This window comes from Tachypleus tridentatus, chromosome 3 (genome assembly GCF_004210375.1).
Source record: "Tachypleus tridentatus isolate NWPU-2018 chromosome 3, ASM421037v1, whole genome shotgun sequence".
In the NCBI taxonomy this organism is placed as follows: domain Eukaryota; kingdom Metazoa; phylum Arthropoda; class Merostomata; order Xiphosura; family Limulidae; genus Tachypleus; species Tachypleus tridentatus.
The window spans coordinates 25,523,623-25,538,857 of record NC_134827.1 but is presented as its reverse complement, the minus strand read 5'-3'; the positions used below and the strand labels follow the sequence as shown (position 1 = coordinate 25,538,857).

Below are 15,235 nucleotides of genomic sequence, written 5' to 3'. Positions count from 1 at the left end.
TAATTGCAAAATTGCATTCAGTTTGATGTACGAAATTTTTTTCCTTGCAAATGAATCTCAAACACTTGATATCAAAACACACTAATGACTGGTAATTAGACAGTTCTTCCTATATAACCTTATTCAGGGTAACTAACTGACCTTATCAAGTAGATGGCTCATTGTTCAGCACACCTGATCCATTCATGAGAAGAATAAACACAAACTGGATACAGTTGATGCTACAGCGTCATCTACAAATAACTTTTTCAAGGTTTACATACACTGATTTACTGGAAAATGTACAAGGAAAATATATGTTGATAGCTCATTCACAAAACCTTATTTTGTGAAAAAAGCAGGTATATAAAGTTGTCACACACTTGAGTAGGAAACCTGTAAGTTTTTTTTGTAAGTTATTAATGGTAAATGTATTTTTAAGCATTTTTTATGTTGAAATTGTATACCAATTTGAAGAGTTTCGTTTAAAAAGGTTGGTGTTTGTTATTTATTACACTGGAGATAATCACCTTCGTTTATCTAATATTATCTATGTAATTCCTTAGCAAATTTTCTTTTTTCTTTTGTCAAATGATTCAGTTTATATTTTAAACTCTTCTGCTTACCCTTCAGATTCTTCATACAAATATTTAAGGATGAACAATATCACACAGCTTCTCCAGTCTACTGTTGTTTAAGCTGCATATCACACAGCTTCTCCAGTCTACTGTTGTTTAAGCTACATATCACACTCTTAACACTAATGTTTAAGTAATTAACTTTTATTGCTATTTTAAGACCATTCACAAAGACTTGTAGGTGTTTCGATGAGTAAGATTTAATTCATTATCATAAAAATGAAAGATTCCTCAATCAAAACAACTCTAGAGTGAAACTCTTATTTCCTCTTACCAGTTATATACAGGTGCAATCTTTGAAAACATATTTACAGAAAGAAAAACCAGTAGCTAAGTCTATCTCATATAATTTCAATAACCTTCTTTAGGAGAAAAGAAATATTATTGTGGTTACTTGAACTGAATGTCAAATCTAAGGAAAATTCTCCTAACTGTCATTTAGAAACAGAAACAGTTAATATTATATATATATATATCTGGACAACTCTTCAAATACTTTTCACAAAGCTCAGTTTTATAGTTTTCAATAATTAAACTAGTAAATTAGTTTTCTTTATACATTCAGTATTTAAATCAACTAGAAGGTATAATTATGTCACCTAAACTGTAAAAACTAAAAATAGCAACATAAAATAACATTCAATAATAATTCATGTATATCACAATATTATTGCACATTCTTAACATGATAAAAGATTAACACAAAATGCAAAAAAAAAACCGATTATTTCTATATCTGCATTTCTGTCAAAGTTTAATGATTTCTACTCATGGTAAAGCTGCTAAGTCTGTTTATCATTATCCCTATTTATGTTCTACTAAACAGAGGGAAAACAACCTAACAGCAGCACACTAATGCTAAGGAGTTCACTGCTACTCTAATACAGCACCCACAGCTTAAATTACAGGGAAATACTGATATTTACTCTAAGTTTCAAGAAATTTATAGCTAGGTATTTTTATGTTAGGTTTTTTTTTTTAAATTATATTTACATTTCACTTAGTTATTGAGAAATACATTTTTAATTTAGCTGCTGTGTAATGTACAAACTGTATCCACCAGGTACTCAGACTGCAGTGTTTTGTTCTACTTACTATATAAATACAAAAAGTGGCATTACAAAAATTATCTGTTTCAATAACAAATTACAAACCTGCACTAAACTGGTTTTCTAAAGACCTAACCAACACAAATATTTATCAATCAGCCAATAAGCAGCTTTAGTCTGTGGCCCTGACATTATATCACAACCATTTACAATTTACTTAGCAGTTTGCCAGCTTTAATAAATACTCACTTCTTATTTTAAGTCAAGTCTCTAAAACCAGGACTAATAATAAGTTTAGAAATTGACACTCATACAAACAAACTTGAATAATTCCGTAAAGTATATTCAGCTTCTAAATCAAATACTAAACACTTTTATTACTCTCGTGTCAGCATGAGACGAGTACATCGGAAACTAAAATTAAATAAAACAACAATTAGAAGACACACAGAGCTAGCTTATAATTTTATAAATACAACTGCAAGCTTTATCTATGATGAAATACTTGAATAAATCACCAAATCTATGTACTTTTCACACATTCAGAATTAAGTATTCCATTATATGGTACTACAAACAGGTATGGCAGTGCAAAATTAGAAAATGTATTACAAGTGTTTATTTTGTAATGTTAAAAGTGGTATTTTGATCAACTCACTCTTATGAATCATATTTTAAGTTTATATAAGTTGTTACCAAACCTTCCAATGCTGACTTACTGCATATCTAAATGGGCCACTCTGTGTTCTCAATATTTTGCTAGAAAGCTGGCTAAGATGACTGACAAAAGATTAATAACCTCTACATTTTTAGTTTATCATTTTATTTGTTACTCAAATATAACCCACAAGATGCACAGCTGCTTATTAAACTACAAATATAAGTTTCTTTTAACCATTTGTACAACATGAACTGCTACATGCCCTGGAAAATCTTTGTCCTGAGATAGTTCGCCAAGAGATCACTGTGGGATTGACTAACAGAATCCAATTCCATATAAGGGAGCTTAAAAAAAAAAGATTTGAAATTAGATCAGGAAATTGTTGGTACAGTTTAATACCAAAAAGTACACATGATATTAAACTAATTTTACTGACAAATTATATTCAAACTGACATATACTAAGTTGTTATATCTCTTCCAAAGCTTCTCAGTTTTGATGCTACAGTTTTATTGTTCTACCATCTTCAATAAACTTACAGAAAGTTATCACTTCCATATTAAAGTCCAAGTTCCCACCTTGGCACCAAAAGAAAAGTATGCCAAACAGATGAGTACAAAAAGAGTAAAGAACAGTAATGTCACTCGATACATAGTTTCCCCTATTACTGACAAAAAGAGTAAAGAACAGGATCAGTGTAATGTCACTTGATACAGTTTCCTCCACTACTGACAAAAAGAGTAAAGAACAGTAATGTCACTCGATACAGTTTCCCCCACTACTGATAAAAAGAGTAAAGAACAGTAATGTCACTCGATACATAGTTTCCCCCACTACTGACAAAAAGAGTAAAGAACAGTAATGTCACTCGATACATAGTTTCCCCCACTACTGACAAAAAGAGTAAAGAACAGTAATGTCTCTCGATACATAGTTTCCCCCACTACTGACAAAAAGAGTAAAGAACAGTAATGTAACTCGATACATAGTTTCCCCCACTACTGACAAAAAGAGTAAAGAACAGTAATGTCACTCGATACAGTTTCCCCCACTACTGACAAAATGAGTAAAGAACAGTAATGTCACTCGATACAGTTTCCCCCACTACTGACAAAGAGAGTAAAGAACAGTAATGTCACTCGATACATAGTTTCCCCCACTACTGACAAAAAGAGTAAAGAACAGTAATGTAACTCGATACAGTTTCTCCCACTACTGACAAAAAGAGTAAAGAACAGTAATGTCACTCGATACATAGTTTCCCACACTACTGACAAAATGATTGATGTTTTTCTTCTATATTTACTTTACAGTAAAAACTATCAGCTCATATAGCCCTGCCCTTAGTACAATAATATGGATAAATCTAATTAACCATTGCCAGTGACTTAATGTCATTTTTCTTAAGTGTAGAGCTACTGTGACACAACAGCTTGACGACTGTATATGGCAACTGTGGACCCACAAAAGAAAAGTCAGAAAGCACAGGTCCCAAGAGCAAGTGTATTCCTGTCAGCTGAAGTAAGAAAGAACAGTGGCACAGTTGTACAAACGAATTATAACAGAAGACTGGACAAGTGAGATGAGGATGATGGCAAGCTTGCTGAGCAGCCAACATCTCACAGATGTTGATATTTAGAGACTTTTTTTTGGATGCCAGGACCACACTCCACTCAGACAGATTGTAATCTGACTCAGTATTTACTGGCTACTAATGTTGAGGTTTTGGTATGGTTTTGTGTAGTTATCACTGTTTTGTTTTAGCACTTCAATATCTACCTCATACTTAATTTGTATTACTTGTTTACCCCTCCCCCCTTTTTTTTTTAAACAATTTCATTGAAGTGAACATTTATTTTTATAAGCCAATTATAACAATTTGTGCTGCCATCTACCCTTTAGAAATTAAACTTACTTATGAAAAATGGAAATAATATATGCTTATAAACTGAACTCACTGCTAAGTAGTAGTAGTAGTTTTACTTTTTATTATTTCCCCACAAAAATACATGTGGTAGAACAACAAAATAATATTACTGTTATACAAACTGTGAAACTTTAATTGGTGATAGCCTGTTCCAAAGCACTCTTAAAATGCTTTTCTGCAATACTAAAGCCATTGCAAAAAATTCACTGAGAGAAGGAATAATGAAATATAAACACTTCAGTTATTTTAGCTAGTTCCCAGTACTCCACTTTTCAATAATATCAAGAGTCTTACTCGATAATGGCAATTACATACTCAAATTAGAACATAATTCATCTTTAGCAGCTACATGTAAGTATCAAAGTAACAGGTCGAACACAGCAACCATTTCTTTCTCAGCTCGCCACTACATACTAAGCATTACCATGTTTAGTGATACTACCAGAAATACAGTATACTTTTAAGCAAAAAAACAAACTAGGTTAACAGTTCCATTTACACATCCTTCTTTGAAATTCATTAAGGTAGTCAATTCTTCCTTGCCATGACCAATACTTTTGTTAACTCCCGTGAGACGCCACACCCATTTTTTATACCTAGATTTGAGATTTGGAAACAAGATGTACTTATTTAATGTATACATTTGTAATCAATCAAAAGAGCTCATTCTGAACTACGTAATCCATTCAGTCTTTTTAAATTCTTAATCCCATTACACCACTGGAGAGTTTGACTGAGATGATCAAAATGACATTCCAAGAAGAAAGTTTTTTTTTATTCCAACTTATAGCTCAGTTTGAGAGCCAGGTAAATCAAAGTGTTCTTTGTGGTATCAGTCTAGTAATTTATAAATTTTTGGAATTTTAAAATGCATATACAAAATCTACAAATTTAATTTCTTTACCTCCTCCATGTACAAGATCCAATCAGGGTTAACAAGTGCAATGCACGAACAAAAAAGTAACATTATTTTCAATATATTTTTTAGTAATTGTTCTTTGTTTAAAAAACAAACAAACAACAACAACCAAAGCGTAAGAAGTATATAGTAAATACATATGTGTATGAAACACGTTGCGACTGAAATGTCACTGTGGGACAAGTCATGCCCAAACATCTGTTTGTTTGCTCTTGAAAGCACCTGTAGTCCATGAAAATAGCACTGGTGAATTATTGCCTTATGCTCAGTGAGTTTATAACATTTGATAAGGAAATACTTAGTTAAAAAAAACATCTGATTTTTTGTGTACAAAACCCTTTTAATGTTTACTGATAGTTTATAAAAGATATGCATACATTATCAAAAGTTTTAATATAACTGATCTCATGGTTACACATTAAGCCTTTTGCACATATGCCATAATCATTGGGTTAATACAGGTAGGGATGGATGTTTTGTTCAGGCTTGGCATACATGACAAAATTTTTACAGCAGTGGCTCAAAGACACTATGGAGAGGTGAGTAATGTTTCCAAAACATGGACTTTATGGAACTAACTAAAAATTAATTTATTTGTGGATTTCTAACAATATATGTATGAATGTTACCAATGCCAGATCATGTACGAATCTTGCAAAAAGTAAAAAATGGTTACAGCCAAGAACAAGCAGTTTGGATTTGGAATAAAATTTTGTGACAAGCTACTTATATGAAAGTTCTTATTTTGTATACAAGAACAATACCACACCCAAAATTGAAATGTAGAAATAATAAAGACTTTTGAAAGAAATGTTATTCAACAAGCCTGAATACACGAAATGAAAATGCCAAGATGGCTGTTAGGAGTGTCGATGAAAGGGAAGGGAATGAATAACAACATTAAACAAATGGCTGGAGCCTGTGGAATCTGGGAAAAGGTAAGTAGAGCAAGATTTAGGCGAGTCAGTTCCACACAGAAACAAGAAGAAAAACATTGGAAAAGTTACCAATAGCTAGCAAGAAAATACAGGGGAAGCCAGTAAAGAATTGGAAGGATGGGATTAAAGAGGACATGAATGACAATGAAATTGCAAAAGACCTTTCAATGAACAGAGAAGACTGGAAGAAGACAACACGTGTGAAGGACAGTGACTTCTACTAAAGGTAACAGCAGAAGAATTTGAATGAATATATTCATGTATGACTAATATTCAAGCTCAAGTAGAAATATATCCATATATGAAAAATGTCTACTTACCTAAAAATTAACACTATAATCAAAAAAAATTTTTTATAGGTACACTTTATTAAAAGAAATAGCTTTATAAACTTACTTCCACAACTGTGTAGCCCAGCATTTCCAAATGTCTTAACATGACAGCTGTTTTCCCCAGTTTCCAGTGAACATTGGAACAATAGTGATGAGGTTCAAGAATCACAAGAGCCACTCTATATTTTAATAAAATGTGAACATGTAAAGCCATAGCATCATTAACTGTTATCTTAAACATAAAATATAAATATTTTACCTTTTGATAGAGTTAGCTGAGATATGACAAATTTACTCAATGCAGGACGATAAAAACAACTGTCATCTTGAAACTAAAATGACTAAAAACTTTACTTTTAGACATGGTTAACTCAGATAAAACAAACTTATTTAACATGGGAAGATATAAAAAATAATAGTTATTATTAATCTAATGTTACCAAAATTTTACCTTTAAATACATTTAGGAAAGATGAAGACAAGCTTATAAATACAGGAAGTAATTTTAAAGATAAATTTGTATTAATTTTACTTGTGTTTGATTAATAATGAACATAAAGCTAAATATCCCTTCACTACAGGTTCCTTTCTGTGTGTTATTATTAGGGCCTGGCATGGCCAAGCGTGTTAAGACATTCGACTCATAATCCGAGGGTCGCGGGTTCGAATCCCGGTCGCATCAAACATGCTCGCCCTTTCAGCCATGGGGGCGTTACAATGTGACAGTCAATCCAACTATTCGTTAGTAAAAGAGTAGCCCAAGAGTTGGCAATGGGTGGTGTTGACCAGCTGCTTTCCCTCTAGTCTTGCACTGCTAAATTAGGGGTGGCTTGCACAGATAGCCCTCAAGTAGCGTTGCACAAAATTCAAAACAAACAATGTTATTATTATATTCATTTTTTTTAAGAGTTCTTTACAGATCAGTAAACATGTTCAGTTTAAATTATATGAAATTTTCAGAACAATTTTTCAAAAATACCTATACAGTAATTTACTGCATTAATTCTATATTACAAGAAATATTGGTTTGACATAATGTGTTACATTTACTGTTATTTATATAATTTTGTATTAATCAAAGTTTCACCTTTTCAAGGATGTCAATAAATGGCTGTGAGAAGTTAAATCTTGAAAAGATACTGGTTGGCCTGCTGGTGTTAAAGCACATTCAAAATCTGTGGAAAAAAGTGAACAAGTGATGTGAAAACCAAAACTAATTCCATTTAAAATTAAAAAGGAAAGAGTCACGAGTTATGTACATAAAAGTTGAATTTCCATTCCTGGAAAAATGATACAGAGAGATTGAAAGAAAAAAATGAAATATACTAATGAGTATATCAACTACTTGTCGGTTGTTTTTGGTGTACTCAACATGCTGTGGTACAGGGAGGTACTATCGGTTGTTTTTGGTGTACTCAACGTGCTGTGGTACAGGGAGGTACTATCGGTTGTTTTTGGTATACTCAACATGCTGTGGTACAGGGAGGTACTATCGGTTGTTTTTGGTGTACTCAACATGCTGTGGTACAGAGAGGTACTATCGGTTGTTTTTGGTATACTCAACATGCTGTGGTACAGGGAGGTACTATGTACTAGCCATCTCTTAAATTAATATCTAAATTTTTGTTTCTCTTTCATTCCAATTTGGATGCAGAGTGTTACTCAGGTGAACAATTAAATTTTCTTTTGATTGTGTTTTGTATATATAGTTTGCTACACTGTATATTTTGTGTACTGACTGTTTCCTCTTGATGAACTTAACTCTTTAACTTACTCTTTAGTCCAGAGGGAAAAAAGTGGCACATAAACCCACATACTGTAGTATGTATTTTGAACCTCCAGTTAGTGGAGCTTAATTATCTGATGTGCAGAAAATCCCTGCTGGCAACTCCGGATTAAGACATGCGCTTACCAGGCTGGAGCCCAGTGCCTCACACTAATTAGGAGACCTTAAGCTATGACTATAAATGTATTGCATATAAAGGTTCTGTCTCAAGGGGACCTCTATTGGAAAGTCTAGGGTCAATAAAACGCTTAATTTTGTCTTGACTGCTGGTATGGTGCTAGAAATGTTTTTTTTATTTTTTAAGCCAATACCAGCCAGTCTAGCTTGAAAAACAAATTGCTACAACTGGTAAAATATGAAGTTAGTATACATACTCATATATCTACCACATTTATTCTTTAAGAAAATAGTTTCCTTGAATGAATCAAGAAACATAAGCTTGATATTTCATACAATTTCTGCTATTTCAGATGTGGTTTATGCAGTTCTCAAGCTAATTTTCAAAGTGAATATCTCATGTATAACTTATATCCTGTGTTACAAAAATAAGTCACAACTAAACTCTCTAATAACAAAGAATATAGATTCAGATATGGCCAGTACAAAATTATGAATTGTATTCAATAAAGATTTCTCCTTAAGTCTGTAATACATGGTTATAGAATACCTTTTGTCCTGAAAAAAGAATCAGTGTGAAACTTAAAAAGTTGTTTAAAAACTGTAAGAAGTCCATGAACACGATGTGAACAATTTGATAACATTCTTGAAATACAAGGTTATTCCTTAAAGGTCTAGCTTTTTGACAAAACTTATTTTACATATACAAAAATTAGATCAAATGCATAAATACCTATGTTATAAAAATATGGTGTTATTTGATTGGATCTATAAAATTCTTGGCCTCCAAGGACATCTGGAAGAATTTTTAACACATTTTCCTTTCTCTCTGTCGTAATCTTAGGACCTGTATTTTGAGAAGTCACAAGAAGTTATGAAGGTTTTCAAAAATACAACAACCAAACATATAGGAGGAGCAACTGATTAATGTTTGTTTTTAATCTAATTTAAAATACTTTTTTTTATATGCTAAATTATAAAAGAAAAAAAATAAAGTTCGAAGCATGAATCACCAGTAATGGATATGGTGAACATAGTGGGACTAGAATAATATTATTACACACTCATTTAATTCTTGAAAACCCATTATGGACTAGACAAAAATGTAATATTTAAGGATAAAATAAGCCTAACACTAATATTTAACATTCTAATAGGCCTAATACTAATATTTATCATGTTCTCTAATGAAAAATAAACATAATACTCTGGATTGTGTGTTCTCTTTCTACCTGAGAAGTAAAGTTGTTGGTGGATGACAGCCAGTGCCCAAAGGGTAATGAATAACTTGTCACAACATATCTAAGCATAGTCGTCTTCTATCCATTTACAATGTAGGATACTTACCTACCAAACACATTACATTTCTAACTTTTACTTATCTTTCAAATTTTGCATTTCAAAAATTCTTATGAAAGTACAATACACCATGTTATGAGAACATGACAGCATTCCATTATTACATACTGTGGATCCAACATCTGGTTTACATTTTGTGCTATACGTATATCTTGCATACAGTACTTTCATAATGTTCCATAGATATTAGCCTCATTGTTTTGATAACACTATTTACAAAAGAGTTAGAAGGTTAAAGTTCACCTTTAATGATATTCATTTCCTGACAGAAACGTTCATGAAACCAAGGAATGTCTAATTCGGGACACTCTAATGCTACAATACGGTTCAAGAATTCCAGTTCTTCATATAGTCTAAACTTTAAGCCTGAATGAGCTATATTAAAAAAAAAAGAGCATATAACACTTTTTACAATTATTTATTACACTAAATGAATTAATGTATATCTTTTAACAGAACAGACATTAAGCAAATAGCCTGTGAGTAGCTCTGAGAGAAATTCTACAAAACTTTTCAGAAACTAAATGACATCCAATTATGGATCTGAAGACATTTCTCTTCAACCATCAAAGCATATATTATAGAGAATTATAATTAAAAATATCAAGTTCCAAAATAATTAACCTATTTTTATGGGTCGAACAACAAATCCACCTTATATTCATGACGTGCTATAAACACGTAGGTCCAAGGAGTCTTGATAAAAGTGAAATAGAAACCCTTATAATATATATACATACAAACCTGAGTTTTTTTATTAAAGTTTATTATTCCTTGTCTCCTTTTATCCATGTTTTTATTAAAATAACTGTTATATTAGTTTTATTTATACTTGCTAATGATTAACCTGCATATTTACTATAGAATTTAGTCAATTTTGTTACACCCACTTCTTAAAATGTTATCTTCCCTACATAGCAGTATAATAATGAAATCCCTACATAGCAGTATAATAATGAAATCCCTACATAGCAGTATAATAATGAAATCCCTACATAGCAGTATAATAATGAAATCCCAAGTGAGATTTTTAAACTTTTCAAAGTCACTGAATGCCTATCAGGATCTTCATTGTTATTATGATTCAAAGCACTGTTGACTGTACGGATATTCAAATGATCAAATTTTTTACCTTATATTTAAGTTAAAACAGAAGCTTTACAAACTAGGCCTAAACAGTATATGCACGTATAAAAGTATTTTATTCCAACTAATTACTGAATTTAACTTTTCTTACAAAGATTCTTTCAAACCTTGAAGACTCAATCAAGTATCAGTTCAGTCTCTCACCCACACGTACTTATTCGACACTTTTTGTTAAAATTTACTATAATATTATCTATGATTTATTTTAGCTTTAACACTGTTAGTATACTTTAAAAAACCTTAGTGTATCAAAATACTTACATAATATCCATCTATTGGCCAAGTAAGCTTCATATACACAGAACAATCCACAAGTATATGTCACATATAATCAACTTTTACACTAGATATGCCAGTTTTAGATTTTGAATACAGTTGTATAAATTCACTCCAAATAAAAGCCCATATTAATGTAATTTAAGCAGTCAGATTAAAACCAAATGAATTAATTAATGATATGACAAATTTTTAGAAGATTTCATGCATGTGCTGAAATTCCTAAAAATCTTTTTGTAATGTTCTTTCAAATATAATATTTAAAACAAAAAAACTGGTTTGTTACAAGTTTTCCTCTCTCCTGCCATTTGTGGCAAGTGTGCCACGAACTGATCACTTCTAGTACATTCAGAAAAACAGTGTATCATACAACACTTGTAACTGTGAGAAGTGATTACATTGATTAATATTTATATTATTTAATAGAAATTATAATCAAATCAACTGTCATAAAATTAATCATTCAACCAAAGTTAGTGTTTTAGATTTATTTTCATTTTCAATATAACAACAATCAATCCAAATTATGATTGTTATGAAAATATCAAGCTAGTTAAAATTGGAGTTTCTTATTATTGTTTTTGATTATTATCCCTATGTCAGAGATCATATGTCAGAAGGCCTGTGCAAAATTTTGTTAAATTGGCTTTTCAGAGTGCATTAAAAACTTTGTCATGAAGAAGGCCTGGGAAAGTTACATTTCATAATCAACTGAAATTATGGGATCTTGTATGTCATGATTACCCCTGGGCCCAGAATAACTCTTTTTAGCCCTGCATAGTTTTCATAATTTGGAAAACACAATTAATATAAATTTGAACATTCAACAGCATGACTAAAGAAAATTATCTTAGACATAAAAGCCATTAAAACAGATGTCCATTACCAGTAGTAAAGCTAACAGAAGTTTAGGATGTACTTATACATACACACTGGTCAAATAACAGTAGAGGTATACACGTAATTCTTCTAAACAAATCACTTTTTTAGGCTTAACGTGCAATACGGCATACAACTGCCTTATTTATTTAAAAAACGATACTGACTTACTGAAAATGGTTTAGAGGAAACTACTAGGATGTTTCTAAAGATTGAAAGTTTATCTTATAGAGATTAATAAAATCTCTCAACTTCTTTTTTTACCATAAAATAAGAAGGCAAAGCATACACATACATGCAAAATTCATCCCAACCTAAGTGTTTCCAGGTTGTTTGACCATACGCATACGTGCAAACATTTATCCCAATTTAGGTTATCCATCCAATATTTTCCACATATCTTTCAATTTCACATGAAATGGCTCCTCTGTACATATGCAACTCATTCAAATTACCCTTTTAATTTTACATACAAACATTAAGCATTAAGAAACTTATAATTACTAACATAAATGCTGCTCTATGAACAGCTGTACTAGAAATCAGATTGTAGTATTCATAACTCACTGAAAAAATTTAGAAAACGTAAGCTTTATAAAAACGTGTTTGGATTGTTCCAATATATTCTGTAGTATTTTTTATATATTAAAAGTAATAACCTTTGTTCTTAAAAAACTTATTTTGTCAATGTTTTATTAGTACCAAGTTTATAAATTACATCAACAAGGATACAATCAAACTCTAATGCTGTCTAAGAGAAAGCTGTTTTGTGTAAGGAGAGTAATTTTATTTAAGACTGTGTTCTGTGGTAAAGAAAGGGTTGTTGCACATATAAGAAACATTTTGCTGACTGTCTAAATCCTGAATATCCAAAGTGTGAAACAAATTTTAATGATGTTTGTTTATGGTATCATTCAATAGATGGCGCTATATTATATTGTTTCAGATGCATTATAGATGCATGTACATAATCTACACCAATTATGACAACACAACATGAGTGCAAACTAGATTAACATCTTTCATGGAATAATTTGGAACAAGCAACATAGAAGTAAGTAGGTGACCATTAAGCAGTTGACCTAGTCGTCGGAATAGATAAGATTGTGAACGTGTAGATGAAAATATATTTTAGACAAATAATTAAAACATTTTAATTTCCAAATATTTCTTGTAATAAAACATTAAATATATAAATGTCACTTTCACATATACTTAAATATATAGTAATATAACTTACTTTCACAGAAATTATCTAGTCTTTTCAGGAAATCCACAGAAAATATCTTCTTGATAACTTCTTTTGGGAAGATCTCAAACACTGTAAGGCTATATACAATATGTAATACTTCAATCAAATTTAAAGTGCTACTGATTTCCAACATCTTTAGACACTCTTCAGCAAGTAAACAACTTTTCTCCGAATTGAAATTAAAGAAGACACATATTTGTAGCATAAAAGAAATCATTTCTAAACTATGGTTTTTCAGACAAAACTGAGCAAGATATTCCAATACATCTGGGATAAAAAGTTTTAGTTTTTTGAGTATCAAAAGTACAGAATTAAAACTGTTATCATCTACTGTAGATATCAGAGCCTCAAAAGCTTTTGTGATTTCAGCATATTCAAATCTGCAGCCAAAGCCTGATTTTGCAGAGAAAACTTTTATCAACATGCACAAAGTGTTTATGTTTGGGACTTCTGATAATCGTTGAAGTGTGCTCTGTTGAAGGGACTTGTATATACATAAATTCTGGCTGAATCTAGTGGAAGGTACATCTGCAGTCTTCAAGTTTAATGCCCTAGCTATTGATGTAACATCAGTGAAGGCAAACTGTGACAATACGTTAGAAACAATACTCATTAATACAGTTGGAAGTTCTCTCTTTTGGCTCAAGCAACCAAGTATATACTTAAAGATAACAGCTAGATGGCTTGGCTGGTATGTTATTTGGTTTGATTGCATCTCTTTCAACAGAAACTGAGATAGGTGTGAATGAAAGACTGGATTCTGGTAACGAGCTTTTGAATAAAATGTTAGAACATTCATTAGGCACGAAATTGCATTCAAAAGATCTGGAAGTTTAGTTAAGACTCTGTCACTAAATTTGTCCAAAATCTGATGATTTTCACAGTATATCATGAGATGGCTCTGTGCACACTGCTTTATTAGAATAGCATCAAAATCCTGAACATGTAGCATCAGTAATTCTTCAACTTCTGCCTTAAGTTCTTCATTCCATCCACAAAGATCAAAAACACTTAAAAGACTTACCAAATCACTTGATCTTAATAATCCTTGCTTAAGTCTTTCTAATCCAGTTTTCCTGATTACTCTTACTAAGTTATCATTCTGGAATCTTGCAAGTTTCAGGAACCTTAAAACCATTCCTAACTGCCACGTATACAAGTTTTCACTATTGTCTGACAGTATATCACATGCAACTTTCAGAAAAGTTTGATCTGGTACAGACACAAATCTAGTGATTACTTCCAAGAAAAGAAGAATGGTTGAGGGATTAAGGTTAGAGTTAGATTTTAAAGCTGAGGTCACTACTATACAAAAATATCTTTCAACAATTTTTCTGAACAAAAATAACCAATACTGTTTACTACAACTGCAAGATGCTCCAAGTTTAGGGAACTCATGGGTGTTTTCTCTAAAATATGGGTAAGTCTGTTGCAAACTTTACTGTAAACTGGAAAACCATTACGACGAAGAAAGTTTCCAATCTCAGCAAATCTTGCAAGGTTTTCTAAATCAAAATTACTTGATCGTAGCAGGCACTCATGAACAAGACACATGACAGTCCGATTTCCATGAGAAGGATGCAAAAAAAATAATGAACGTGTTATAGAAGTTAAATCAGAATCGGAAAATGTGTAAATTAAATTTTCGAGAAGTCCACATAATTCATTAAATTCTGGACAACAAAGAATAGGTTCAAACATTTCTTTTGCTTCATAATTTATCTCTGACTGAATCCAGAGAAGTTTATCATTGTTATGGTAAGCCCATGAATACATTTTAAGCTGTTTTGAAACAAGATGACTTAATGTTTCCAAACAAGCAACAAAATCTTCAACCACCAGTTTGTCTTTAGTATTTGTGAACAAAACTAGCACTTCGTCAACAGACTTAGAGTTTCTAAATTTTTTACTTAGTTTAGAACTCCTCGAGGATTCTATTTGGATGTTGAGAGCTTTATTTAGATTATTTTTATAACT

At 31.4% G+C, this 15,235-nt stretch overlaps 1 protein-coding gene across 1 annotated transcript; it reads right to left on the bottom strand.

Moving 5' to 3' along the window:
- Positions 1 to 750: 750 nt before the first annotated feature.
- Positions 751 to 14,568, bottom strand: LOC143246562 (uncharacterized). The gene is made up of 6 exons (XM_076493477.1): positions 13,247 to 14,568; positions 9,949 to 10,080; positions 9,080 to 9,193; positions 7,531 to 7,618; positions 6,508 to 6,622; positions 751 to 2,671 (listed from the first exon to the last, which is right to left on the bottom strand). Exons 1-6 carry the CDS (start codon positions 14,394 to 14,396, stop codon positions 2,582 to 2,584), a joined length of 1,689 nt encoding a protein of 562 aa, XP_076349592.1. The 5' UTR covers positions 14,397 to 14,568; the 3' UTR covers positions 751 to 2,581.
- Between the last annotated feature and the right edge of the window lie 667 nt (positions 14,569 to 15,235).